Below are 27,969 nucleotides of genomic sequence, written 5' to 3'. Positions count from 1 at the left end.
TTTTTTCTTTCTAAAATTTTAGACTAAACATGCCTTAAGTATGGCATATAATCTGACAGCCTATTAAGGATGAAAAGAAAGAACTACATTTCTAGTTCAAAGTCGTATACTAATCTTAGAAGGTATCAAATGTCACGATATAACAGTAGTATTAGCAACTAGCGAGTCTAATGACCAATGAGGTTACACAACAAAACTTGCAATTTGGAGTATCGAAAATATCATAATTTTAACTGTTAAAAAAGACAACAAATTACAATGCGAAGTATACAAGATTCACGCCTCTCCCATGTACTGTTGTACTAAGATTTACACTTGATACCTCCAAAATAGGAGCTCCACAAAAGGGAAGCATCTCAGAAAATAATAGTAGAAAAAAACTATGAAATAAATAACAACAGATTGAAGATATAGAGGTGCCATCGGGAGAACAAGCACACAAAATTCCCATGATGTATTCATCATCACAAACATCCGAAGCATTACAGTGAGATGTACGGACTATACAAAGATTCTCTTTTTTCACCTTTCCAGCTTAAGCAAGGTTATCTGCCTAAGGAATAAGCTAGAGTCACAGGGGTTCTTATATTCCAGTTTAGGCACCAGCATGTTCCAAAAAATTTCACTGCAATGATCAGTATCATCAATGGGAAAGTAAAATAACTCCGTAATAGAAAACATGCCACCAAAACCTGAATCATGCTTATAGAAAACAAAAACTTTGGATCAGATACTTATAATCATACTAGTTAGTCATTAGTTCTTAGAGAAACATAAAGTTCAACTGTCATCCAGGTTTAGAAATCATCATTGTAAATAACCTCAGTTCTAAGAAAGGAGTGAGGCATGGAAAGAATAGATGTACACAGCCTTATCCCCATAAGCATAGAGACTGTTTCTAGGATTTGAACTCATGACCTCTCAGTATCATGGAAAGAATAGATGTTCTAAGAAAGGCTGCAACCTTATCGTTGCGCCAGCCAACAACTTGCCCACTAAATAGCCTCTATTTTGTGGCTCCTGAATTAAAAGTGGGGGACAACCCTCACTCTATGAGCTAGCTTTGGGGGTTGAATTAGGCCAAAATCCATATATTAAAATGGTATTAAAGTCTATCCTAAATCCATTAAAAGAGTCAACCACTATGTCATCCACGCACCAAGCCCAAAAGTGTTGGGCATGAGGTGTATAGGGAAAAGTCCAAGTCTCAAATCGGCTAGAGATACGGCCAGGATAGAGTATATAAGTGGGGAGCAACCCTTACCCTATGCGGTAACTTTTAGGGTTGAATTATGACCAAACCCACATTCTAAGAGCTAGTCACCGAACAGGGCTGAGCAGTTTGAGTTTTGACAATTTTCTCTTATTTACTATTTATAGTGTTACCAATATAGAATTTCCTTATGGCAAGATTTGAGAGTTTGGGTATTTGTAGATAGGTACATGAATACAACAAATCAGGCAGAAAATAGATATAGGTTGCTCATACCATTCATATGTTAGTTTGTAAGAGCTTGCAACCTCAGCCTTCTTGTGCATATGAAACCAATTTTTTTCTAGCAAGCATCATTTGTCTCTGCTTTATTTGCAAATATATTGGTCGTCAGTTTTAGGCTTCTCCACTAACCAAACTGCTTTCATCTTCGCCAGACACACTACCAACTGCTTTGTTGCTACTCTTCTTTCTCTTGTCTTTGTTAGTGAAAGGCTTATCCTGGGAAGAGCTTACCAATCTCCTGACAAACTTTTTAGAAGGAAGTACAGAATCATCCTCTGAACTTCTTTTAGAAGAGGCTGTGACATTGGGAGTGCTAGACTTATCCTTAGACTGTTCAGTCTTTTCTTCCACTAAACCATCTTTTGGTGAAGCTTCTGTATCAGGAAGCAGTGCTCGGTGACTAAGGCGCAGCTGCCCCTTTTCATTTACCTGCAGTGCATCATTAAAATCATAAGACTGAATGCCTACCACACAATATCATAAAATTGGATATTTTGAAACAACAAAAACAAGAATCATATCCTTCATATATAATAAAATTTTACATTGTTCATACTTCATAACATGAGTCGGGAACTAATGAAAATAAGGTGGCTGACTTGACCGTGAGTACAATTTCACCAATTTCAGAAAGAAAGAAAAAGTTCAAATTATAAAAAGAAGAATCTCGAAAAATAAAAATATAAGAAATTTCAGTTAGAGAAAATTTCTCTCACGTGTAATAGCTGAATTAGGCCCAGTCCATTTCTAATGGGTATGATGAAGGCTAAACATGTATTGCTGGATAAATATTTTTGGGATAAAAACCCATGTTCTGGTACTGGGGTTAAAAATCCCAAGTTCTGATCATTCATATAAAGAAAATAACATAAAATATAGTGAAATTAATCACTGCTCTAAGCTCAACAGAAGCAACCCCCTTTCTCTCCCAGGTCCTCCCTTCACCCTCTAGTCATGGGGGCAGATCGAGCAATAGAAGACAGCAGAGCAGAAAAGACAGACAATTGGTACTCATTACACTCAAATGGTATATAATTTAATCTGGTAATTATTGTAATTAAGATAGATTTACGGTTACCTATTATTTATTGTATTTTAGGAAAGCAATCGTGCAGCCTTGTATACACTGTAAAACCTTGTACAGTTTGATTATCAACAATAATATTCAGAAATTTCAACATTTTCCTTTCAAGTCCCTAATTATCCAATTATACTACCACAATTACATGAAGATAATAATACTGTTACCTTATGTTCCTTTAAGCAAATAAAACACAAATCATGTAGTCAACAGTCTATAGAATATTGAGTTCTTGCTTACAAACACCTTCAAGTGAGAACAAGTGAGTTATGTAACTCACTAAAATAACCCAGCAAATAGGACAAACATCGAATAAAGGAATAGCTTGGCTATGTTGAATCGCCATTAAGAAAAAAACACGAGTTACTACAACATTGTGTATAGAGCCAATGGTAAAGCATAACATGCTTCAAAGATTGAGTAAAATGACATGCCTCTATAAGCTTTACATCAATGCGATCTCCCACTTTAAAAACCTGGAGGAATGCAAGTCAAAGATTATCCCGGCATTATTTGCATATGCTGTTAATTTACTTCGGAATATAGAATCAAAAGAAAATGCTTACATCTTCTGCCTTGGGTAGCCAACCTGAACTCAGTTCACTGATATGACATAGTCCCTACATAAAATGAGAAGTGTTGGATATCAAATTGGGCCACTGATTCAGTCAATTAATTAATGATTAGAGAATCAGTCAATTTAATGCCTGGCTATTGAGTATGGACTGATAACTGACTGCAATGTAACTTTAACTGTAGTAATTTATATTTACTGAAACTATAGATATCCTACAGCTATAATCATGGGATATTCTATAGTAGTACAGATTTGTTCCTTTTTAGTATATTATTTTATTTTTCTTTCCTTTATTAGGATTCTGATTGACGTAAATATTTCTCTCTAGTTTAAACCTGCTTTGTATCCATTCTGATTCAAGGAATGAAGTCACTAACAAGTGATAGTGTATTTTACACTATCACTTGTTTCTTATAAAAAGGATTGGAGGTAGTATCTCACAAGAAGAAATATCCAAATAGTGGTTATAAAGTTCGGAATTTCCGTCATTCTATGGAACCATGCTCCTTTTTCTTTTAAATTTTCAGGGTTTACTATCTTTTTAGTCCCTAAGCTTTCTAGGTTTTGTTTTTAGCCCCTGAACTTTTTTTACTGGTCAACATCCCTTAACTTTTTTTTTCATCTTTACTTTTAGTCCCTTAACTTTTTTCTGTTCTTACTTTTACTCCCTAGAAAGGACTAAAAGTAATGACAAAAAAATTTTAGGGACTAAAAAGATAGTAAACCCATTTTTTTTAACACATTCTCAAGTGAAATGCAAACCTTAAAAGAAAAATACATATTTATAATCATCTGATAATTATAAACATGATGTATTCGCTCTAAATCATTTATAAGATATAAGAAATAGAACATGCAAAGATACAACTTCATTAGAAATCCCAAAATTCAACTTTAAGAAATAATCTGATGGTATTTATTTCTAATTATCTATATTTATGCCTTTGGCAACTAGGTGGAAGTACATACCTCTCGTCCAGGTGCTATCTCTACAAAAACTCCATATGAGGCTATTGATTTGATTTCACAGTTCCTGAAGTATAGAAGGCAGCAAAATTATATATATAACTCCTCATTTATCAATAGGACTCTTTTGCAAACACATTAGAAAATTATTAAAGAAAAACAAGAGGAATATTTTTTTGGCTAAATTATGTTAATGTGACTTTTTATTTGGTCCATCATTTTAAAAAAGTTGTAATTTAGTCCTCATATTTTCTTTTTCATTTCCCATATAGTCCCTTTGTTAATCTTTCTTTAGTTCTGTCCATTAAGTATTTTTTTTGCTTATTTTCTAGTCTCTCTAAACATCACTCTTTTCCGTTTGGTCCAATTTTTTTGTCACATAGGCACTTTTTTTTTATCAGCAAAAATAGTGTGTGTGTGTGTGTGTGTATTATAAATAAAATATATCAGTACAAGAGGTACTGTGGTATGTACATCCCAAGATAGCCCTACTATGAGTTATGGTAACCTAATATTAGCAATTGAAGACAGATATTAGGTAACCATAGATCTATAACTAAGCTGGGGTACCCTTCTACAGAGAAGAATTCTAAAGACCAAACCCCCCTATACAAAAAGAGCAACTCTGATGTTGCTGGACCATAAAAAGAAAGGAACATCAAATCCTTTTTCCAGATTTTTGAGCCATGACCAGCAGAAAAGGAGAGCATCATCCATCAGTTTTTGACCATCAAAGCTGTCACCTGAAAAAAAATCCTGTTCCTATGATTCCAAGTGCACCAAGCCAGAGAGATCCACCAAATCTGCCATCTATGTTCAGAAAAACCATTCAGAAAGCATTGAGAATGTTGGAGAAAATGTTCTTTTGGCCTTTCTGAAAATACAGAGAGCGTATTTATCCATGACAGGGTCTCCCACCACAATGGCATGATTTTGGTGCATCCAAAAAACAAATGCCCTGCATCCTCGTTGTGGTTTAGGCAAAACGGGCAGCAGACTTCATCCAAAACTACGTTTCGGTTTCTAAGATTCTTCCTTGTTGGCAATCTATCCCGGATCAATCTCCAAGCAAAAAGAGACACCTTGCTGGGAATTTTTAGTTTCCAAAGGATAGAAAATGCCCTCTCATCATCTTCTTCAATTGCATATTCATTAAGTGCCCGATATGCACTTCCCACTGAGTACTCCCCTCCCGGATCTCCCTCCCATGACCCGCTATCTTGATGTTGGACCTGAACTGCCATCCCGTCAATATCCTCCAGGAAATGTGCTGCCACATCCATCTCTCCCTCCATTAGCAGTCTCCTCCACTTGAGCTGCCATTCCCACACCCCACTTGACACCAATCCCATCTGCTGAATATAATGCTGTTGCTGCTTTGAGATACAGTACAGTCTAGGATATTTTTCCAGCAATGGGACCCCATCTTCTTTCCAGCCATCTTCCCACTTAACAGACAAAACAAATAGAAGCCTAACAAAGGGACTATATGGGAACAAAAAAAGGAAAAAATGAGGAGTAATGGGAGACCAAATGGGAGAATCATAATATTTTGAGGGACTTAATTTAAACTTCTTGTATAAAGAGGAAACTTGTTAAGGCAGAAAAGAAGAAAAACAAGAGGAAAATATATCATTCATGTAATTAAAGTTGGAAAGATTAGCACCTCCTTTCTACTACTGAGATTAAGATAAGATTGTATTGAGATTTTGTGCGATATAGACTGAGATTTGATATTTGATTGATTTCATTGATATTTGTGTTAGGTGCAGCAGTTGCATCACACGAGTCTCTTGCAGATGTTTCACTCTTTTGGATCACTTAATTTTTCACATATTTTATCTAAGAATCTTTTAACTTCTACTATTTTCATTGAATCAATGCAAGCAACAAACCAATATAATCAGAAAAAGAAGTGATAAATACCTATATATATCACCAATAGTTGGAACCATCGTCAAACTATTAATAATAGCTTTAGACTTCTCTAAACTAGGTAAATCTTTTGCAAATATTTTCACCTGCATAAGCCGCAGAAGAGTTATTCATTATATATCAATAGAAGAGTAACTGTAATAATCATATAAAAGCATGTAGATAAGCTGATTGTTCTCGTACAGTGCCATCATCTTCTGTATCAATAGTGTCTACTCCAGATTCCTCAATAATGCTCTTCACTTTTTTCCCACCAGAACCAATTATAAGATTTATTCTATCCGGTCTTACCTATAAAAAAATATGTGTACATGATAACCGATGGATGATTGAATGATAACCAATGAAGGAGAAAAAAAAAGGAGTGCTAGGAACACATTCTCTAACACTCTCTCTAATTGATTAAAATATATTGGAAACTACAAAATCAGGAGAGAATCATTAAATGCGATGTGGGACCCACAAAATTGTCATTTTCAATAAATTTCCACCAATAAGACAGTTTTCCTAGCACTTCTCAAAAGGAAAGCAGCAAACACACCTTCATAACATGAATCAGAGGAGCATACTTGGAAAGCATTTTTGCTGGAGGAGGTGAGGAATTCATCATTGCTCCTTGATTAGGTGATAGAAGGGAGAACAAAAGACAAAGATATTAAGACGTCAACAACAATATAAGAAAAAAAATTTAAAAATACAAAAATATAAAAAAGAATTTTTGAATTTTACAGAATTAACAAATGCTCTCCAAAGCACATGTAGATTATGTTTATTTCAACAAGAGTTAAGTATATGCAGACTGAAAATTAGAAATGTTGTGAACAGGAAGATGAAGAATGGTGTCTGTTTCACAACTGTAAAGACAATAAATGGAAAATATTGAAAGTTTCTAAGACTTATAGGTTATGATCACTAACGTTACAAAAAAAGGAAAGTCCAGGAAATGGACTTGTCACGTGGACTTTATACTCCATTAATCCTCTAGGGTATATTATTGTAAATGAGCAATTCCTTATTCCAGATCCTCACTCATCCTCCATACATTTATCAGTTTCTACATGCTAAATGCATCTGGATGTCTAAGGCACCCTCTGAGTTGAATAATTACATGGGATTAATATATATAGAATGAAATGCAGCAGATTAACATACAACAAAAAACTTTTTCGTCTAGTGCTCTGTGTGATGTGTTTCTCTGATTCTGAGATTAGCACCCACTCCACATTTTAGCCACATTCATACTTGATATTTGCTACCATAGAATGATGGAAACACAGTATTCGTTTTTTTTGTTTTACCACTACTTTCAAGAAACAAACACAAGATCTACTTCTGACACAGTAAAGTCAGATCTAGTACAAAAAATTGTTTAGCACTATCCAGTTTTGGCTGTATATTTCAAGGAAAGACTATGAAATGTACAAATTCATTAACTGCAACATACTTTGTAACTTGTAAGTCATACCACCATGAAGTAAGTTAGTGTTTTAACTTTACCAAGTATATGCTTCCTGCCATCTCTTGCTTGTAGAAGTGCCTTTCTCATGATGGGCAAAGTAATTCCACCCACCTGCAACATGATATATTTATAGCCATTAGCAAACCCTATATTATAAAATATAGATATCAAATAAAATAACTTACTTAAAAGAAGAAATGAATAAAAATAACAAGTAGAAGTTAGTTAATACATAATATATGTACTCCCTTAAAAAAAATAAGCTGTTTTTCAAAATCCAAACAAATTAGAAAAGAAGAAATAAGCATATTAAAATATTGCATTTAAACGTTCATAATATTTCACCTTAATGTCCATTTGAAATGCAGTTATGCCATCTCCATTTCCAGCAACCTGCATTTTATCATTGTCAAAACATCTTTTTAGCATTATGATATCAAACAATGTTGATCAAATATAAATTAACTAAAAATGAAAATATAGAACAAACCAAACTGAATTCCCCAAATTACTGATCATCCAAATAATTACGTGAAGAAATAAGTATCAGAAGTTCAACTATGTAAATTATAACCTTGAAATCCATATCTCCAGACGCATCTTCAGATCCAGTTATGTCAGACAGAATAAGTGGAGTTCCATCTCCACCAAATTCCTTGGTGTCCAGTACCATACCCATTGCAATTCCAGCAATAGAACACTTAATAGGAACCCCAGCATCTTGCAATGCTAAGCAACCTCCACAAACAGAAGCCATGCTAAAAAGAAAATTAAATGTGGAAACTTCAAAAGCTATGTAAGAAAAAAGAACAACAGTATAGTGTGCAAAAATATAAAACAGTGAATCAGAGGTGGGAGAATATGGCATCTTCCTGAAATAGTAAAAATATTACATCAACTGCAAAATAGCCATGAGCCCATGAGCTTTAGATCTGCGTTTTATCAATAAATGCTAAACACTAGCAAAAAGTGCATAGCTTCAGAAAGTCTTCTGCTCCTTAGTTCTTACCCATCACAAAACCATGATTATGTGTTGAGAATATTCTGTATTTATCCAGAATATTTATTGTATAACGGAAAAAAAAATATGATTTATAGGAACAAAATCTCCTATAATCAATTGTATTTATGATTATAAACCTACATAATAAAATCACTGGTGTGTAGCTAAAACATGGTTTCAACAAACCTGTCCTTTGCTTACTTTCTTTTCAATATGGTATCTAAAGCTTAAAACAGAGGCAGCCCCAGAGTCGTGCCTACCTGCAAAACTCTCCTTTTGTTTCAGTTCATTTAGATATTTAGGGTCCTAGTAGTGTCACCGCCACTTTAGCATTTCAATATTTTGTTACTACTATTGACAATGATATTTCATTCTATTTGGTTCTTCCTATCCAGAAATTATTCAAAACACTGTTCCCTGCTTCCAATGTTTTTACTCTGAGATTGATATCTACACAAATATGTGACCTATTTTAAGGTGATACCTTTTCTATTGGTTTGGTTACTCATATCAGTCAAATGTTTATTGGCCAGGATCCCCATCATATAAGAGTTCAAGCAGAGGGTATTTTGTGTTTGCTGGAGCTTAATTCATGGAATGTTAAGAAACATAATGAAGCAGCTAGATGCATGCAGAGGCTGGACATCTAGAGTAACTAGGGATGGCAACGGGGCAGGTAGTAGCTACCTTCTATCCACCAGATAAATATCCACCCCGTACACACACAAGTGCCCATTAAGCGGATATTGGCAGCTTTTTTCAATATCCGTGGATATCCATGAATTTTACTGGGAAAAAATAGTTTAAAATTATAATACAATTTAACTCATTTTTATTTATTTTACAATTTCTTCAAAAAAATAGTTTAAAGGTAAAAATTAAAATTATTCAAATATTTTACACAATTATCCTAATCAAGATTATTCAATTTAGAAACTAGATTTAAATTTAAAATGCTTCAATCTCATAAGTCCAAACAAAAGTCAATAAACTAAAATAATTCAATCTCATAAGTCCAAACAAAATTTAAAAAGGTACAATACTTCAATCTCACAAGTCCAAACAAAATTACTTAAACAATGATATTTAAGTAATTTTAATATAACGAGTATTTAACAGGCACCCATGGATATATCCATTTAAATTATCTAAGGGTACCCATTTAGGTATCCATCTTCTATAGTTCTATTTGTTACAGGTTTTCTTCGCGAATATCCATGGGTACGGCTATTTTTTGCCATCCCTAGGTAACAGCAGTATGTAAACTGACATGGTTAAAAAGTAATTAGTAAAGTCTTCAGTGATGAAATTGGGGGAGGTCAAACCAATGAAGTTAATGAGTGACAACCAAGCTGTCCTACATTTTGCATACAACCCTGTTTTTCATTATTACCATTTTGTTAGAGAAAAGGTCCTCTCGAGATATTACTATAGGCTTTGTTATCTCCAACCAGATTTGCCAAAATATTTACTAAGTTCCTAAGTTAGCGGTCCTCAGGTTGACCTTACTTGTAATAAACTTGATGTGTGTGATATGTGTGAGAAGAGAGAAACAGATTTTATTTTCTCAAATTGCTTGAGTTTACCACTCAGCAGAGTGATCTATTTATTATAATAATAACAATGGTTACAAAGATAATAAATAACTACTACTATTTCAAGAAAACTACTTCCTAAGATACAATGAACTTAGCTAAACACAATAACTAAGCTACTGGGAAAAGTAATAATCATTAAATGCTCCTAAGATACAATGAACTTAGCTAAACACAATAACTAAGCTACTGGGAAAAGTAATAATCATTAAATGCTCCTATTTCCAAATAATATGTATGCTCGATCTTGCAGAGAAGTATTAGACTTAAGCTTTAGAACATCTGTAAATATACAATCAACTGTATTCATTCTGATTACTTAGATTAGATCAATCAATAATTATTACTTTGTTAGGCCAGAGATTAGTTTGTGATTAGCAAAATTAGTCCTTTAATTACTCTGGTTGCAAATTAAACTATAATACCAGAACCAGAACAACTGTGTAGCTGAGCACACATTTTCATTCAATCTTCATTTTTTTTCCAAGAATAATGATGACAATTGACAAACAAATAAATAAAATTGGAACCTGAAAATGGAAAGGAAAAAACTCACCTTGAAGAGCCATTGCTTTCAGTGATAGTACTCTCAACACGTATAGTGTAAGGGAAATCATCTTCAGAAGGCAAAATTGGTGCAAGGGATCTCTCAGCAAGCATCCCATGACCAATTTCTCTTCTACTTGGGGCACCAATCCGGCCAGCTTCCCCAACACATGAAGGAGGAAATGAATACTGCAAGTTTTATTTTAGTTAGTCAACAATTTTCATTCTGAAATTTTAAGGAAAAAAGTATAAAAAAAACATATAGATCCTAAAAGATTTCTCAGTAAACACACAAGCACAAAAATATATATATAAAAAAAAAGAGAATAAGTAACAGATGTACAATGTAAGTTAAACCAATCACCAATATAAAATTTTACTAAAAGATTATGGATATATAATGCAGTTAGGTTTTCATACTGTTTGGAGAAAAATCATGATTAGGTGGTTGGTTTTATACATAAATAAGAAAGAAAAGTGAAGAAAAAAATATGAAAATGAAAAAAAAGTGTTCCTAAAGAACTGATTTCCTAAATTATGGAAAACAACTCCTTCAAAATGATAGCCTTAATGAAATTAATTAAATTATATTAAATTTCAAAAATAAAATGTTTATTTTAAAATTTTCATACTTTCTTTAGAATTATTTAGTCGGAAAAATTAATGTCAAACAAAATGTTTTGTAATGATGATAATAATAAATTAATAATGTAAATAGGCTAAACATATATTGCAATTGCTTCAATTATAACATTATGCCTATATAATGAAGCCACTATTTTGTAATTTTGACATTTGGATTTCATCATGTCTATGGTTTCCTCTTCATCTCAACATGGTATCTAAAGCTAGACTAGAGATAATCCTACTTGGTGTATGCCTGGTGGGCCCCCACTGCCATGAGTGAAAGTTATTTTTTCTGGTAACCATATTTCAACTGCAATTATTAGTTTCCAAAGCCATATCATCCCTCTGACAGACTCCCACCCCTTCCTGACCGTCTTTCACCATCATTCAAAACGCAACATACAAAGGGGCTGACCAGAAAGGCTGTGATAAGTGTTGTAGAGTGCAGCCACCGAGATGCGACTCTTAGACGGTTGAGATCGCAAATCAACTAGAGATATGGCCTAAGTTGAGCTCATAAGGCTTGGGCAATCCACACCATACAAACTAGTTTTGTGGGGTTAAGTTAGGCCTTAAACCCACCCAAATTCTAAGAATAATTAATATAAATAAGGGTTAGACTATGTTTTATGAATATATCAAATATATCAATACAATGTAATAAATCTTAGTTAATACCTAACATCAATTCAGTGTTTCATTTTCTTTTATCTCTTCTCCTTCCCCAATATCTAAAAGACTAAAACCATATAATTTCAATAATATAGACATAACTTTGCAAAACTGAGTATAAAAGAAAAATAAAGCACTGCTCTAATAACCCCAGCAGAACCAAATGAATTAGCAGTTGCCACTTGCCACCTTGTCCACTTAACTAAAGGAAACAAGATTTGATTCCTCCTCACTTAGGCATTTATTTTGATGGTGACATGGAGCATTTGATGCAGCCAGTGCCAAGTCATCAACTGAGAACTGTTTGGACCTGCTGAATGGAAGCTCAGTGTGTTTATCTTGGCTTTTGGCATCTGCAACTCTAATAATGAACTAAACTTGACAAACAACTGGTTCACAAGTCAAGCCAGCAAGTCCAGTCGGATTTTTCAAACATCACTCAGATTTCTCAAAATAGGTAACATCCAAACAAATATAAGTGAACATTAAAGTAAAGTTCTAAAGAGACCTGCAGATAGAACCTCTTGAATTCATCAACACCATCAAGGGTGTCAATTCTTTGCGCCATTTGTTTATCTCCAAGTGTAACAACTGCTAGTGCCTGCCAACCAGATAAAGCCGATTAATCACTCAAGATGCAGATATAATATCACTAAGGTAATGAGTCAAACTCTGAATAAAGTAACAAAAGTAGAAAATTATTGATTTTTAGTAATCATGAGATGCTCATAGTACACCAAATTCCAAAAATTGGGGTAACATGGAAGACTTGTGAGTTGTGACCAGACCCAAAATTGATAGTGGAGAAACATACAGTTATAATTTTGCGTTCAGGCAGAATGAAAACACAAGTTTCTACTGGTAGAGACTTCGTAAAACAACATCACAACTGGAGCGTCTAGCACCCTTGTAGAGCAATTTGGACAACAAACATTTCTAAGGTGGATTTTTTTTTTCGGACAGCAATCAAGAGTGGCAGTTTAAACATGGAACACCTCAGAAATATAAGTATAAATTATTGCATGTACCCTAAAAAGAAGTATAAAGTATTACCAATCTAGTGCTTTATGCAAAAATTTACACAAGAGTCAACAGATAATATATATTTGGAGGCTCAGAAATGATATCATTTTTCAGAATCAAACTTTTGATATCACTAGGCTGACAGATAGCACTCTGTTCCTTTCATGGACCTGGTTGAGGGGTTGGGAAAGGAACTTCCAGATTCCTTTTTATAGCTGGTCTTCAAATATGTCTACAGCTTTTAGTTAAAGTTTTTGTTAGTAGGGTTTTCATTTGTGTAGGGTGTTGTATCTCCTGAATTGTCAGGACCCCCTGTTATGTAATATGTAGTACCTCTGGTACTTGTTATTCTATAATATATTATATCTTTGCCTTCCAAAAAAAAAAGCCTGAGAAACTATAGAATTCCATCCTTCTAAAGCTTGTAATAACCTGAGTAATCAAAATACTGACTTCCAATCACTAGTTTCTAGATTATATCCAAGTTGATTACAATTGGAGACTTTAAATGAGAAGTGTGTTAAAGGTCCAAGGAGTCAGCATTATTAGTTTTGTTCCTCCTTTGTGTTTGATCATTCTATCTCCCTTCTAATAAAACTAACAAACACAGAAAAGAGATAATGTGACTTGCATAAGCATATATAGACACCAACAGATATCATCAAAAGCATAAACTGGAAAACAAATAAAGTTGGCTCAGACCTGTGTCTCGCCTCTTGTAAAAAGAGTACTTCCATGTGCTCTAGGTAATAGGCCACATCTCGAGTTAATTGGACGTATTCCGTCAGGTGTTCGCCCATCACTCCTTTTCCCCCCCTGTCACATACACAGAAAAGAAATCAATAAGCATGGATCCATCCATTTTGGCAATTCATCATGCAGAGAAGCTTCTAAGGATTGCAGCATCTTTGTTACAATTACATTTACTTTAACTTAAAAAAGTTATACCAAAAAAAAGTTACATCCTTTTGACAAGGTCAAACTTATAAGAGTAGTATTTTACTCTCTAAGTGTTTTTTACTTAGTTTACTGTTAGACAGTTGCAAGGTTAGTTTTCTGTTAGACTTACAGCTGTCAACAGCTTTATCATTCTGTTATGCAACTGCCTATATGTACTGCTTCATTCCCCAACCTATAGTTGGATTGAATCCTCATCAATACAGAAACACTTTCCTCCCTCTCTCTCTCTTTCTCTCTTCTCCCTAAATCCCTTTATGGTATCAAAGAGCTAGGTTAGATCCTTGCTTCTACAAATGGCTTCCACAAACAACAATTCTTCTCCCCCACCACCTCAGCCGCCGGTTCCAACGCCGGCGCCGCACTCCCTGTCTCGTTCTGACATGCTGTAACAGCGAAACTCACGGATTCCAATTACCTTCTATGGCGTTCTCAAGTTCAACCTGTAATCATCGGGCATGATCTTCTCAATTACATCCTCACTCCGCAGATTCCGTAGAAACTTCTCACCGTTGAAGATCACGACAACAACATCATTAGCGCTGCCTATCATTTCTGGGAGCAACAGGATCAATTGATCCTCTTTTGGTTCCAATCAACTATTTCATAAGCAGTTCTTCCTCGCATCATCAATTGCGCAACCTTGTGGCATCTGTGGGATCGATTGCATGAGCACTTCAATCCATTGCATGTGCGAAGAAGAAGCAATTACATAGTGAGCTTCATTCTTCTTCTCTTGAGAATCATTCAATTACTGCTTTTTTGTTGCACATTCACTCCCTAATTGATTCACTTGCATCAATTGGAGACTCGTTTTCAACTAGCACTCACATCGACCTGATTCTCGATGGTTTGCCTGATGATTATCGCACAATTTGTACTATTCTAAACAATTCGTGTGATCCTCTAAGTCTAGACGATGTCACTTCTATGCTACAGGCTAAGGAATCTAGCATTGAAAAGTCTCACGTATATTATATATGAAAGAAAAAGACAGGTTATCCACCTATGCAGTACGCATTGTCATTAAAGTTCCTTAAATGAAGCAATTGAAATTTATCAATTTTCATTAAAGGGATAAATGAACCAATGCTCACTTCAAGTGCAAGTCTATTAATTAAAAGTATAAAGGTAAATTCACTTGATAATGCTTTTTTTGTTAGAACCAACTCAAACTAAAAGCTTAATAAGTTAGGTGCATAACTTGGAATAGTTTTACATCAAACATGCCACATCATGTTTGGGCTAAACAAACACAGGCATTGAGGATCATTTCAGTCTAATATCATGTCACCAATTGTTTCAGCTGTTTAACATGTAAGCCCAAAAATAATTTAATATCAAATGGACTTGTGTTTGCTTTAGCAAATTCATGATAAATAGTTAGGCATTTCCTACCTCATTGCCCATTGAAATGATTAATTCATTTTGATAGCATGGAATGAATAATCTAACAAGTTTAAATTTTGACAGTTGAGAACAGTAACACCTTTAAAGCTCTTTTGAAAAAACACATGTTCCATATCTGCTTCCAAAAAGACTAACATGGATGTGTTTGCCACAGTTATCAGATTAGTATCTGGCTCATAACTAAAACTTTCAACTCTAGTGAAAGAGCCTTTCTATTATGAAGAAAACAGAAATTCACAGACTATTTGACATAAATCTTCCCAAGACCGCGAAAGAATCCCACTTATATAATTAGGTTGGATAGCGATCTTAATTATTTTATCACAAGTACTCATACCTCTACTATGCGCTTCCTCCAATATTTCGAAGTAATTTCCTTAAATACCAACTTCACATCCACCTCAGAAAACTGTACGAAGTGGAAAAAAATAGATATATGTTAAAATGTAAAACCAAATGAATTAAGAACAACGGAGATACAAGAGGGCCCCACATCATCTCTACATGAATCAAGGAACAAAGAATAAAATTAAACAATTCAAATACACAAAAATAAATTATAAAGAACATAATGTCTATTGCCGGAAAAAATTGACCCATAGTAGGATACTATATACTCAAAACAAGGGAATTAAAACATGAGCAGTATCCTTTTTTGTCCCAGTTCTTGGGTCACGGGTGGGTATAAATAAAGACATTATTAGAGAGAGAAATTTAATGAAAACAAAACCCAAGAGGCAAAGAATGTAGCAAAGCTGGCCAATATCTCTGCACGGATAATGGTTGTTCCCCTAAAACAATCACAAGCAGAGCACCAAAGAGAGGAAATCTATATATTGGTAGCACAAGCCAAAATTAAGTTTGGCATGCTTCTCTGAGAAAATTGCAACAAGAGCATTATATAATGCTTCTATCAAGTCTATCACCTCTATGCATAACCTCTTTTTACAAAAGAATTCATTAAGAAAAAGAAATGAGAAGAATGGGATTAAACCTCCTAAAGCTACACTGCTACAGAGAAACGAAACAAAAGAGGACAAGAAAAATAAACTCATTTGAGCAACCCAGTCTGTTTGCGTGACTTGCCTAGAAACACCCATAAAAAGTAACCATGAACAGAGAGCACTGAGCCTAAGATACCATATATGCACCACTTTATAATCCATTTAAAAAAAGAAAAGAAAAAAAAAAACTTGGAAATAAGCATTGTACTTACTAAAAGGGCTGGTTTACGTGGAGTTGGCTTTATATGAACATCACCTTCGTCAACTTCACCATCAACAATTACTTCCTCGTCTTCATCCTCAACCTCAAGAATCTCCGCAATGGTCTCAGAATTACTCCTCAGTGTTGAATCATTTGAGACAAACCCATTTTCTGTGAGTATCTTCAGAACCTTTTCTTCTAATGATGAAAGGGCTTTCCTTCTGGGTATTTTGTTTCTAATTTGAAGAACTTTTACTAACTCATCACCAGCAATTGCCTGCACATTCCCACTCGCTTCAGTTTCTATCCAAACCACCATATTCAACAAAACTAATTAATGAAGTATTCAATCATCTTGTCTGAGAAAATATTTAATCAAGTAAAAGCACGTTTCTCTCACACATGGACATGCAACAAACTATCAAGAGAAATGATAGAAACACACTATCTGACACACTTTTTTTATTGGTTGAAATTTATTGAAAATAACAATTTTGTGGGTACCACATCATATTTAATAATTCTCCTGATTTTGTAGTTTTCAATCAATTTTAACCAATTAGAGAGTGTGTTCCTAGCACCCCTCAACTATCAATAGCAATAGGTGACCAAAAATGATTTCATAAATGTTTCAAAAAAACACAAGAACACTTCACACCAAATAACAGTATCACAGTATGTTAGAGTTTTAGAAGAACAGTTTTTGGGTTATTTCGCCCACACACACAGGGAAGAGCAGGGGGGGTGAAGACTTTTTTTTTTGGACAGCAAAAATCAATATTGTATATTATGTATAATGCAGTACTAGATGTACTGCAGATAGGATAAAAAGTACAAGGCAAAATTGCCTAACCCATCTGAAAATTACAAAATAACAATAGCTAAAGCCAGATAGAATCAACCCCTAAGACAACTCCTCCCTCAAAGTAGTGGACCATTGATTAAAATGAATATGGAAGTCTTTGTCCATACATTTTAACCATGCCCATGTGTGGAATAAAGCTTCATCCATGACTTTTCCGGAAGAAGACTGAAGTGAAATGCAGAGCACAATTGCATAATCAGTGGTCTCAATGACATCATGAAAGTGATAAATCTGGCCAGAGTCCAGAGATGTATAAGAGGCACTGCATCGATGCATCCTTCCAAACTCCTCCCAGAGTCTCAGCTCAAGTTTCGCCAGCAAGTTTTCAGTAGAATGCAGGTGTAGGAATTGTCTCCTGAATGAGGTCTAATAGAGAAACTCTAGTGGGCTTAACCAGCATCATTTGAGGACCCAACTTAAGTCAAGGCATAGTAATCAATCTGGAATAGCATCGCGGAGCAGCTGACCACAACAACCCCATAGCTAGATCTTAGGCTATCCCAACAAAAAGGTTTGAAAACTCAAATCAAGGGCAAATTATGGTTTTTGGCCCCTGTTCATCATAGTGAGCACAACCGCCTCATTTTTCCACTATAAGTGACCCCAGCCCATAAACGCAATGCAATTAAGTACCTGTAGCAGCCACCTGCCACAACTTGACGGCACTATACTACTGCCCACCATTGATAACTCTGATTCAAGGACAGTCATCTTTGGGCCCAGTCAGGAGTGGCACTAGCCCAACAAATTAAAAAATATATATATTTTGACTTTCACAGCACAATGGCAACAGAATGCAGAGTTGTAAGAGTAGAAAATAGACATGCATATATGGGTTAGCAAAATATTTGATTATTATTAGCACTTATCTTCAATGAGGGGTGTGCCTTTTGGTTCCCTCCCTCTCACCTAAAGGTGTTAAAAGCCATCACCCTCTTAAGGATGCCTTATGCCTTTGACGACCTTGCTACATTAGTAGTGGACATCAATTTTTATTAGTATAGATAAGATAGGTGTTAGTGCTTTCTAAGAATATTGAGAGCCTCCTTTCTTTCTAACCCTTCTACCATACCTAAACTCTAAGCCCTATAATTTCGACAGACTCATTCTACTTGTTGGAACCCCCTAATTTGGCTGAGATATTGCTGTTTAGTCTCAGCATTCTTGCTGTTTGCCTCTATATAATTAACTTTCTATGTTACACGATTTTTCCTCTGCTTGGCTGCTGTTCCTTCCACATGGAATGGAATACTGTGTTATAGTTGCTGTTTGGTCCTACTTTGATCTGTTTAGCTGGATTTTCTCAGCCGGGTCCTTGATAAAGTCAATAGCATTAATCCTGTGAAGTACTATTGTCCAAACAAACAACAAACTGTACTATACAAATTGTTGACGAACTGTCAAGTAATGTAGGAATTGTTAAGGGGAGAATAACATCTCCCTAGACATTCACAAATCATAAATAATTCAAAAAAATCGGACTAAACAAATAGCAGAAAATGATAAAAGGTAGCAAAGAGCATACTTCAACATGTTCATAAAGTTCGGGAGGAGGCAACTTAATGGCATCCAACATCTTTGGCTTCCCACACTTCTTAACCAAGGCTTCTACCTCATTACAGATTGCTCGCACTGCATCCTGACAGTAAACAACAGGCAAAAGATGATGCATTGGCAATTAAGCACAGAGCTGTTCATAAACTATCAAAGAAAACATGACACAAAAATGGGAACGTCTATAAAGTAAAGCATGTCAATCCCACTATAACTAAAACAAAACCTGTTAGGGAGGCAAGTGGCTTACTCTTTTACCATATAATATTTTATAGTGAGAATTTCAAATGCTCAATGCAATAATAGCCAAGGAAAAATGAACTGAAGATAGAGGCACACAGGAAAAAGGTTGTTTTGAAACATTTTAACATTGTTACATTTTCAAGGAGTTGAGGACGAGGATATTTCTAGAGATCAAAATCTACCGTGATGACTCTTTGCTTTCAGTGCTCTCTATATTAACCAGCCATAAATAAATGTGTCTTGCATGATGCAGTGCAAATAATATTTCAAATAACACATGCAAATGATTTTCGGGGAGGAAAAGAAAATTCATTGAATGTACTAATGCTTGGTAAGCTTATCTAAACAGTACTGTAAGGCAACAACCTGACCAACTTCTACAGCTTTAAGTAACTTCTCTTCTGGGAGAAAACTGCTATAGCCCTGCAACAAAAATTTAAGCCAGTATGAAAGTACAACCATAAGACTTTCAAGAATCATGATTTACAGATTTTAGAATCTGGAATGATATGATTTCATCAGCATTTTTCTATAACAACCAATGCAGATTCCTGAAATTTGACTCTAACACAGCTGAAAGTGGTGACAGTTCTTTGCTTTCAAAATACTGAAAATTATAAAAGTGGAAAATTTTGGTGTTCTCTGCTGACAGACAGGTGCCAGTGCCGGTTCAATTAAATTCCGCTATAGTTGAGATTGCAAACATGTTAATTAGGGGTTTCAAATTTCAATTATTTGATTTATGACAGAACTTCATCTTACAATTGTTTTCACGAATAAATTTGCTTCAAAATTAATGTCCTATTCCACATGTAAATCTTCAGTTAAATACCAAGGCATATTCATTCTGAATATTAATTGCTATTGTGGAGGCATTCAGCAGAGTAACTAGCCCGGCTCCAAAAGGTCACTTAGCTGGCCTTCATGGAAACCTCTAAATTTTGCAATTAATAATTGGTCTTAATTTGTGATAACCTATTTTTATGTCAAGTTGAAACTGAATGAGAATGTTGAGGGGAGATAAATTTTATAACTCTGAATTACTTCCAACCCATTTCCAGGCTAAGTAAATAATTAATATCAAAAACTGTCAAGCTGGTTGAAACAGCAGGAACGAGGATAATTGGCATTCTCGTTTATGTATTCTGGCATGATGCCAAGCCTATTTATTATCTCATTTGATTCTAGGCTCTTAGGATGACATCAAAGTAACTAAGAAAAAACACTACAGCAAAGAATATACAGAACAAAAATTATTTTGCATGAAGGAAAAGCTAATATTTATTACCATCACAAAATCTTCTATTTTCTATTTCTCAAAAATCAGGATAGTTATACATGCATGATTTTATTTTGAAAGCAAGTTACAAACAATTATTGAACATGTTCTATCAGTCTATTGGCATATTTCTAACATGCTAATGTTCACAAGAAAGAATAATGTTTTACCTCTATCATCAATATTGCACTATCTGTGCCAGCCAGCAAGAGGTCCAACTCAGAGTGTTCCATCTCCTCAGTCGTAGGATTTACTATATACTTATCACCAACAAGACCAACACGAACTCCAGCAACTGCTTTTGACATTGGTACTTCTGAAAGTGCACTGGAAGTTAAATGATTAAGATTAATAGTTATGCACAGAGTGCTTATGGGCAAGTGTAGCATAATGCATGTGCGAAAATACCTCAGACCTAACTTAAGTGTCTATGTGTTTGTTTCATAAACTCACAATGCATATGCACCTTATTTTTGTATCTTCTAAAGGATATCCCATCCACCTTTCTGATTGTATTTCTTTCCCCTTTTTATTGAATTATCATCAGTTTTATGTTTTGGCAAACAATGTTTAGAGTAAGAGAGGTTTTTTTAATACATTCTACATGGAATCTAAATGTCCTACGGTTGGCAGCAAAATAGAATGAGCAACTTACACTGCTATACCAGCTGCAGTGATAGCCAAAGAATCAGGGGAGTGCAATCCATCATAGCTCAAAACCTAAAAGCATCAATTTGCAGCAGACAACAGAATGTGAAATTTCCACAAGGTACAGTCATTTTAAATTTTTAATACACCAAAGTAATAATGAACAAAAGCAGGATGTATAAATCATTTCAGTACAGCAGAGTAATGAAATCATTTAAGTTGTTAACTGACAAGGTAAACGGTGATGGTCCTGCTTATCTCTATTATTGCCTAGGACAGTTACAGCTATGACATTTTCAACATATGGTATTTCCTAAAATCTACTTTGAAGGTCAACAAGAAAATAATAACTAGAAAATCAATGTTTTTCCACAAAGGGATGAGTGTCTTAACTTAAGTGTTATCTATGACAAATGGTACTTCTCAAGCTCAAGAGAAAATTTTACAAAACAACTATAAGGCATGTGATGTTGTATGGAAATGAGTGTTGAAGAAATAATTAAGCTTGAAGCTAAACTTGAAGATTTCAAGAATCAATCCAAGTTTTTAGTAGTGTAGTAGCCTGGTCGGAGTTAATACCAAAAACCCAAAATGGATGTTGTATATTCCAATCCAAGGTAGGATCTCAATTTTGACAAATTTGTTTATGATACTTTTAAAATTATTGAGAATTTATTTAAATATATAAAAAGTTAAGTCAATTTGAATTATAAAATAAACTTCTCAATCCAATATTTTTTCTTGGAATTTAGTATTTCAGTTCAATGGATGTTATATATTTCAAATATTTTGTCATGTAATTGTTGGACATTTTTCACAGCAGTCCTATCCCAATTCAATAAATTTGAACCATCAATGCACAAAGCAAAGTTAGTAAACTTAAAAAACCAAGGAGACAGACCAATAGAAGTAGACACTAACAGCAAAATTTTAAAAAGTGAAATTTTAAGGACTAATGGACTATACCCAAGATAATATTTGAGTTTCATGATAGAAACCCTTTGGCATTGTAGGACGTAGAGGCCTATCAATCAATCTACAAATAAGAACCTGCGAGCAACATATGACAATAAAAGATTAAGGACAAGAGAGTTAAAAACAAAACCTTTCACAGATAGCAACATTTATAAAATAAGATCTCTTCTTTTCTCCAAAAGTATATTGTGGAAGCAAGTTCATCCAAATTGCAAATAATATGAAGAAGCAAATACTAAGTAAAATTGAATTGATCAAATATGCTTAGAAACTTCCCAACCACAAAATCCTAGTATAACTTCTTCAACTGGCTTTTTCAGACTCATTATGTCAAGCCAAAAAGAAATTCAACCATGTATTCCAGCTTCGACACATGAAATACATGTTTCACAGGGGTGTTTATTTGGACTCTGAGAGGCCTTTTAAATAAATTACAAGATTTGTCTTCCATCAGCAGTTTGGCTTCTTACATTTGAACTTTAAATCCGCAGTCAAACTCTTGAAAAATAACAACCAAGAATATTCAAATTTTTCTTATTAACTGGAATTGGAGCTTTTCATTATTGAGAAAAACCCAAGTCCCACATCAACTAGAGAAAGTGCCAAGATAAAGTATATAAGTGGGAGGTAACCCTCACCCTATGAGCTAGTTTTTAGGATTGAGTTAGGCTCAAATCCACATTCTAAGATGGTATCAGAGCCTATCTTAGATCCACTCAAAGAGTCACCCACCATGTTATCCACGCACCAAGTCCAAAAGTGTGGTATGTATTGAGAAAAACCCAAGTCCCACCACATTGGATGGAGATAAGGCATAAGTGTAGGGCAACCTTCACCCTATGATTTAGCTTTGGGAGTTGAGTTAGGCCTAAACCCACATTCTAAGATGGTATCAAAGTCTATCCTAGATCCACTCGGAGAGTCACCCACCATGTTATCCACGCACCAAGTCCAAAAGTATTGGACGTGAGGGGGTGTATTGAGAAAAACCAAAGTCCCACCACATTGGATAGAGATAAGGCATAAGTGTGGGGCAACCCTCACCCTATGAGTTAACTTTTGGAATTGAGTTAGGCCCAAACCCACATTCTAAGATGGTATCAGAGTCTATCTTAGATCCACTCAAAGAGTCACCCACCATGTTATCCACGCACCAAGTCCAAAAGTGTTAGACGTGAGGGGATATATTGAGAAAAACCCAAGTCCCACCACATTGGTAGAGATAAGGCATAAGTGTGGGACAACCCTCACCTTATGCGTTAGCTTTTGGAGTTGAGTTAGGCCCAAACCCACATTTTAAGATGGTATCAAAGTCTATCCTAGATCCACTCGGAGAGACACCCACCATGTTATCCACGCACCAAGTCCAAAAGTATTGGGCATGAGGGGGTGTATTGGAAAAAATCCAAGTCCCACATTGACAAGGGATAAGGAATAAGTGGGGGGCAACCCTCACCCAATGAGCTAGCTTTTGGGGTTGAGTAAGGCCCAAACCCACATTCTAAGATCCATCATGTCTCTCAGCTACAAAGGGTGACAACACCAACATTGCAGAGTTCTACCAAGACTAGTCAAAGGATTAGTGCACAACCAGCACGTGTGGGCACCAGGGCTGCAGAGCATGGTAGGATATTAGGATCCAATTACAAGGTATGGAGCTTGATCCCAAATTGGAAGTATGGGATTCTAGTGTAAGGTTTATGTTGAGAATTAGGAATAAATATGTCATCTATTGTAAATTGATTTGATAGGATCTTTTTTTTTTGCTCAGCAAAAGTAGATATATTATATATATAGAATAGTACCAGTGGTACTAAATTTACATATGTATAGAGATGGATCCAGCTGATTCAGTGTTTTAACTTAGCCAAGCTAGATACACTCTAAGGTGTTACATAAATCCAGCATCACCTATCCTCATCTAATTACAAAAAACATCCTTCAGGTTAGAAGACCATTGGTTAAAATGTAGTGTAAAATCCTTCTCCATGGATTTGATAGGATCTAATTTAGGGAAACTTAATCTCCTCTAATTATGTGTAATTATTACTACCAGTCTATCTAAACGAGCATCTGTTGTGTACTTTGACACATGATTTTCACTCAACTTCCCTCTTTTTTCTCCAACTACAATGGCTGGCTAGTTTTTGTGGTGCGGTTCTCCCAAGGTTCTTATCACAAAGCACCAAATTTTTATTTCTGCTCTTAAATTTCTATAAAATAGGCAGATAAGTCCAACATTTTGCAGACAACCCAAACAAAAGAAGAATACAGAGGAAAAGGTGGATACAAAATCCTTAAGTAAAAGTGAATCTCGAGCAAATGGGAAAGCAAATTGCCAATATAAGTCACAAACTGTCAAAATTTAAGATGGGTGTCCGGGATCAAGATTAATCGTCAATTGACATTATTGTAAAGCCAAAGTTAATTAATAGAAAAATAGTACCTCATGATCTTTTATCTTTCCTTCTCGCTTAAAAAAACCTCCACTGAAGCAATGGTAAATTGAAGTATTAAACTCCAAACCAAAAAAAAACATGCAATAAGTAAAATGGAATCTGGAAATAGAAATGGGTGTATCTCATACTCATACCTAGTGCGACCAGCTGCTGAAAAACGCTCTTGATAAATAACAGAAAGAGGGAAAAAGTCAGATGGTTCACAAGGAACATCATCCAAGCAAACAGTTGTGTACACAATCTGCAATAAGAAAAACAACAGCTTGAATTTTCAAATGAATAAAAGCAGAATTCTTCGTGCATAAATTAATAATTAATAATTGTTTACATCCTAAAACAATGTAAGCTAAAATAGAATTTTGGTCCCTCAGCTACATTTTTGGTTTCAGTTTGGTCCCTTAAGTTTAAAAAGTTTCACTTTGGTCCTTTAAGTGTCTCTTTTAGAACAGATTAGTCCTTCCGTTAGTATGGGAAAATATGATGCTCAAGCTTGACTCAATTATTTAAACAAGCCAAATTTAAAGCTTGGACTTGACTTGTTGGAAAAATATGAAGCTTAAGCTTGTTATTTAGCTTATTTATAGTTTGATTATTTTTTCTTATATATCAAATATATTCTTGAAGTGTTTTTGAAGTTTATTAATTCAGTAATTAATAGACATTTTCATGTTAGTAAATGAGATAAATGTAAGAGACAGAGAATAAAATAATGTTTGAACATAAATTATGTAATTATAATTTTTAATACAAGTACAATTTACCAAGTATATGTCTTTTTTATATAAAATTAACATTTTTCTACCATTACATATATACACTTGAGTTTTCATGGGCTTTTAATATCAAACCTATCAAGGTTGAGCTTAACTCATTCATATAATTGAGCTTAAAGTTAAGCTTGAGCTTGATTAAGAACTTAATGAGTCGAGCTCAAATAGTTCATGAACTACTCAGCTTATTTACACCCCTAGGTATGATTCCTAGTTAGCAATCAATTTTATTTTCTTTTTAACATAATTTTGATCCATTTGACAATGTTAACATAATTTTCAAGGATAAACTAATCAATAGAAGAAATATGGAAACTTACAGTTTCTCCATCTGTAACTGTAACAGAGCCACTTGCTTGTCTTCCTATAGAACCGGTTTCAACCAAAATCTGTAGAATGCCACAAAACCTAATATGTAAATCAAACTAGTAATGGATGCACCTTTTCACTTTATAAAGATATTTTAGCAAATTGCAATGCAACAACTCCACCCCTCATACAACCATAATATAACATAAAAATATTATGATGATTTGTCATTTGGCACAAAAAACCCTCTTACCAAGGGCATAAAATCTTGCAAAGAACTAAAAACAAACTTTACTACAGCAATAGAAAGATAAAAATTAAACTGTTCCATTTACACATTTACTTAGCAAGAAAGCTTTTAAGAACATATATTGTTGTAAAATCACAAAATGGATTCTAAGTCAACACATTCTTTCATAAGTTTCTGAAGAAAAGGAAGTTCAAAGAAAAAATAATAAAGCTAATCAAAAACTTCAATGAAGGGGGGAAACCCCATCCAAATAAACTCCAAAAATATAATGAGGAAATATTGCCCGGCTTCAGAAAATTAGAGCCTCAAAAAGGCATAGTCACTTCCATAGACCCAAGTGTGCTGTATTGCAACAGTTACCTGGTTGGTAACCAAAAATTAGGGGTGATCACATGTTAATAACTAAACGATCCACACCAATTAAATGTAATGAGATTGGGTTCAAAAAAAATTATTTCATTGGCCCAAACTTATAGTAACAGAAAATTAGGATAGAAAATAAAGAGACCAAGGTCCTGACAAGTAGTGGTCAAAACTAAAATGCAAAAGAAAACAAGAGGATAAGAATGGAGATTCTGCAACAGAACAGAATATCCCAGACCATCCAAACCTTTCTACCTCACTCAACTCTGACCTGCCTCCCCCCATTCCTTACTCTAAGTATGCCATAGGGAACAAGGTTCCAAGAGAAAACTGTCACAACCATTAAACTTAAAAGGGCAATTTTTTACGCAACATGCTACCAAACCCAAGACTACTTCTCCTTCCCATGGTTACAACAAGAAACAGCAAGCAATCCTTCTTATACTTTTCACTGTCAACCTCGAATATCATAGTCATTAGAATCTTACTATCCATGATTTGATGCGATTCAGCTTGCTATTGATTCATAATCATATCATAAGATGAATCTCAAATGACTTTGAATCTTACCATGCACAAATGAATCGCTGCAATTCCGTATCATCAATACAAATAAAATAACTCAACTATTCATATAGTTTTTTATCTTTTTCTTTTAATTTTCTTTCACTAATCCTCGTGAAAGAAATCAAAATCAGATAAGCTTAAATCCTTAAGTGAAAAGGAATTGAAGGAGCAGTTCTTAAACTTATGTCATTTGATCATTTCACTACTTTATTTGTCCCTTACTCATTCAACGCATGCACTCTACTCTATTTTGCTGTTCCATTGCTTCATTTCCAATCTTCCAAAAATAAAGGCTTCACTACTTTATTCTAATACTTGGATACTTACATATACTATTTTTACTTCAAGGACTATTTAGAAGAGAGAGTAATACTTTTAAGGATGAAATAGACGTTTATTTATTCAAAACAAAATGCTTCAACCCAGAAACAAAAAAGAAACTCACGTACTCAAACTTACATGTCTATCACCAACGGGAATCTTCACGGAATACGGTTGCAAGCCTCCACCGTCGGCACCGACGACGGACTCCGACACCTCCGGCGAGTCCGCGGAGGCTCTGACGGCGGAGCGGCGACGGTTGTTGCCGGAAAGGAGAGAGCGGAAGTTGCATTTGCGGGAAGCGTGGAAGCGAGGGAAGAAGAGAGGCTTGGAGAGGAGGAAGTGAGATGGTTGGGAATGGCGTTGGAGCGTGGCGAGGCCATGGAGGGAGCTGCTAGGACATGCTAGCATCTTCTTCTTCTTCTTCTTCTCTCGCTGTAATTTGTGGAGCGAGTTGAAGTTGTTGCTTCTCAGTTTCAGGGAGTGGTGAGTGTGAGGAAGAGAGTGGGACACAGAGGACAATGGAGAGAAGGAGAAAGTGCTGCCGTTATCCGCTTTGCTATTTGGTTCAGACGCGCGCTTAGCTTTTGGGCTATTGGGCTTTTCTCATTCGGTTTTCGGACCTAAGCCCATTCTGCTTTAGTATCATTTTATTTTATTATAGGGATTTAATTTAAATCCTGCACCTCCCATATGTATCCGGCACCTCCAAGAAATGTTTGAAAAGACTAAGATATCATGTTGGTGTTTTGAGATGACAAGTATCTGGCTCGATTCTACGTGGGGCAATGACCACCATTTGATGAAATCT

At 34.9% G+C, this 27,969-nt stretch overlaps 1 protein-coding gene across 3 annotated transcripts; it reads right to left on the bottom strand.

Moving 5' to 3' along the window:
• Window positions 1-171: 171 nt before the first annotated feature.
• On the bottom strand, window positions 172-27,762 carry LOC114390524 (polyribonucleotide nucleotidyltransferase 1, chloroplastic-like). 3 transcript variants are annotated; one of them, XM_028351274.1, is made up of 25 exons: window positions 27,297-27,762; window positions 25,669-25,737; window positions 24,713-24,819; window positions 24,566-24,608; window positions 22,111-22,194; window positions 21,152-21,216; window positions 20,667-20,823; window positions 19,584-19,640; window positions 18,946-19,059; window positions 16,566-16,832; window positions 15,687-15,758; window positions 13,685-13,798; window positions 12,468-12,560; window positions 10,671-10,849; window positions 8,091-8,274; window positions 7,862-7,909; window positions 7,555-7,627; window positions 6,599-6,672; window positions 6,241-6,348; window positions 6,049-6,143; window positions 4,126-4,189; window positions 3,146-3,199; window positions 3,014-3,055; window positions 1,490-1,927; window positions 172-625 (listed from the first exon to the last, which is right to left on the bottom strand). In XM_028351274.1, the coding sequence occupies exons 1-24, from the start codon at window positions 27,567-27,569 to the stop codon at window positions 1,610-1,612; spliced, it is 2,754 nt and encodes a 917-aa protein (XP_028207075.1). In that variant the 5' UTR covers window positions 27,570-27,762; the 3' UTR covers window positions 172-625; window positions 1,490-1,609. The 3 variants fall into 3 exon arrangements, with proteins under 3 accessions (XP_028207075.1, XP_028207074.1, XP_028207073.1); XM_028351273.1 differs by having other exon boundaries at window positions 172-702; window positions 27,297-27,700; XM_028351272.1 differs by having other exon boundaries at window positions 172-692; window positions 27,297-27,700.
• Between the last annotated feature and the right edge of the window lie 207 nt (window positions 27,763-27,969).

The sequence above is a fragment of the Glycine soja genome, chromosome 16 (genome assembly GCF_004193775.1).
Source record: "Glycine soja cultivar W05 chromosome 16, ASM419377v2, whole genome shotgun sequence".
In the NCBI taxonomy this organism is placed as follows: domain Eukaryota; kingdom Viridiplantae; phylum Streptophyta; class Magnoliopsida; order Fabales; family Fabaceae; genus Glycine; species Glycine soja.
This window is presented reverse-complemented; position numbering and strand designations above follow the sequence as displayed.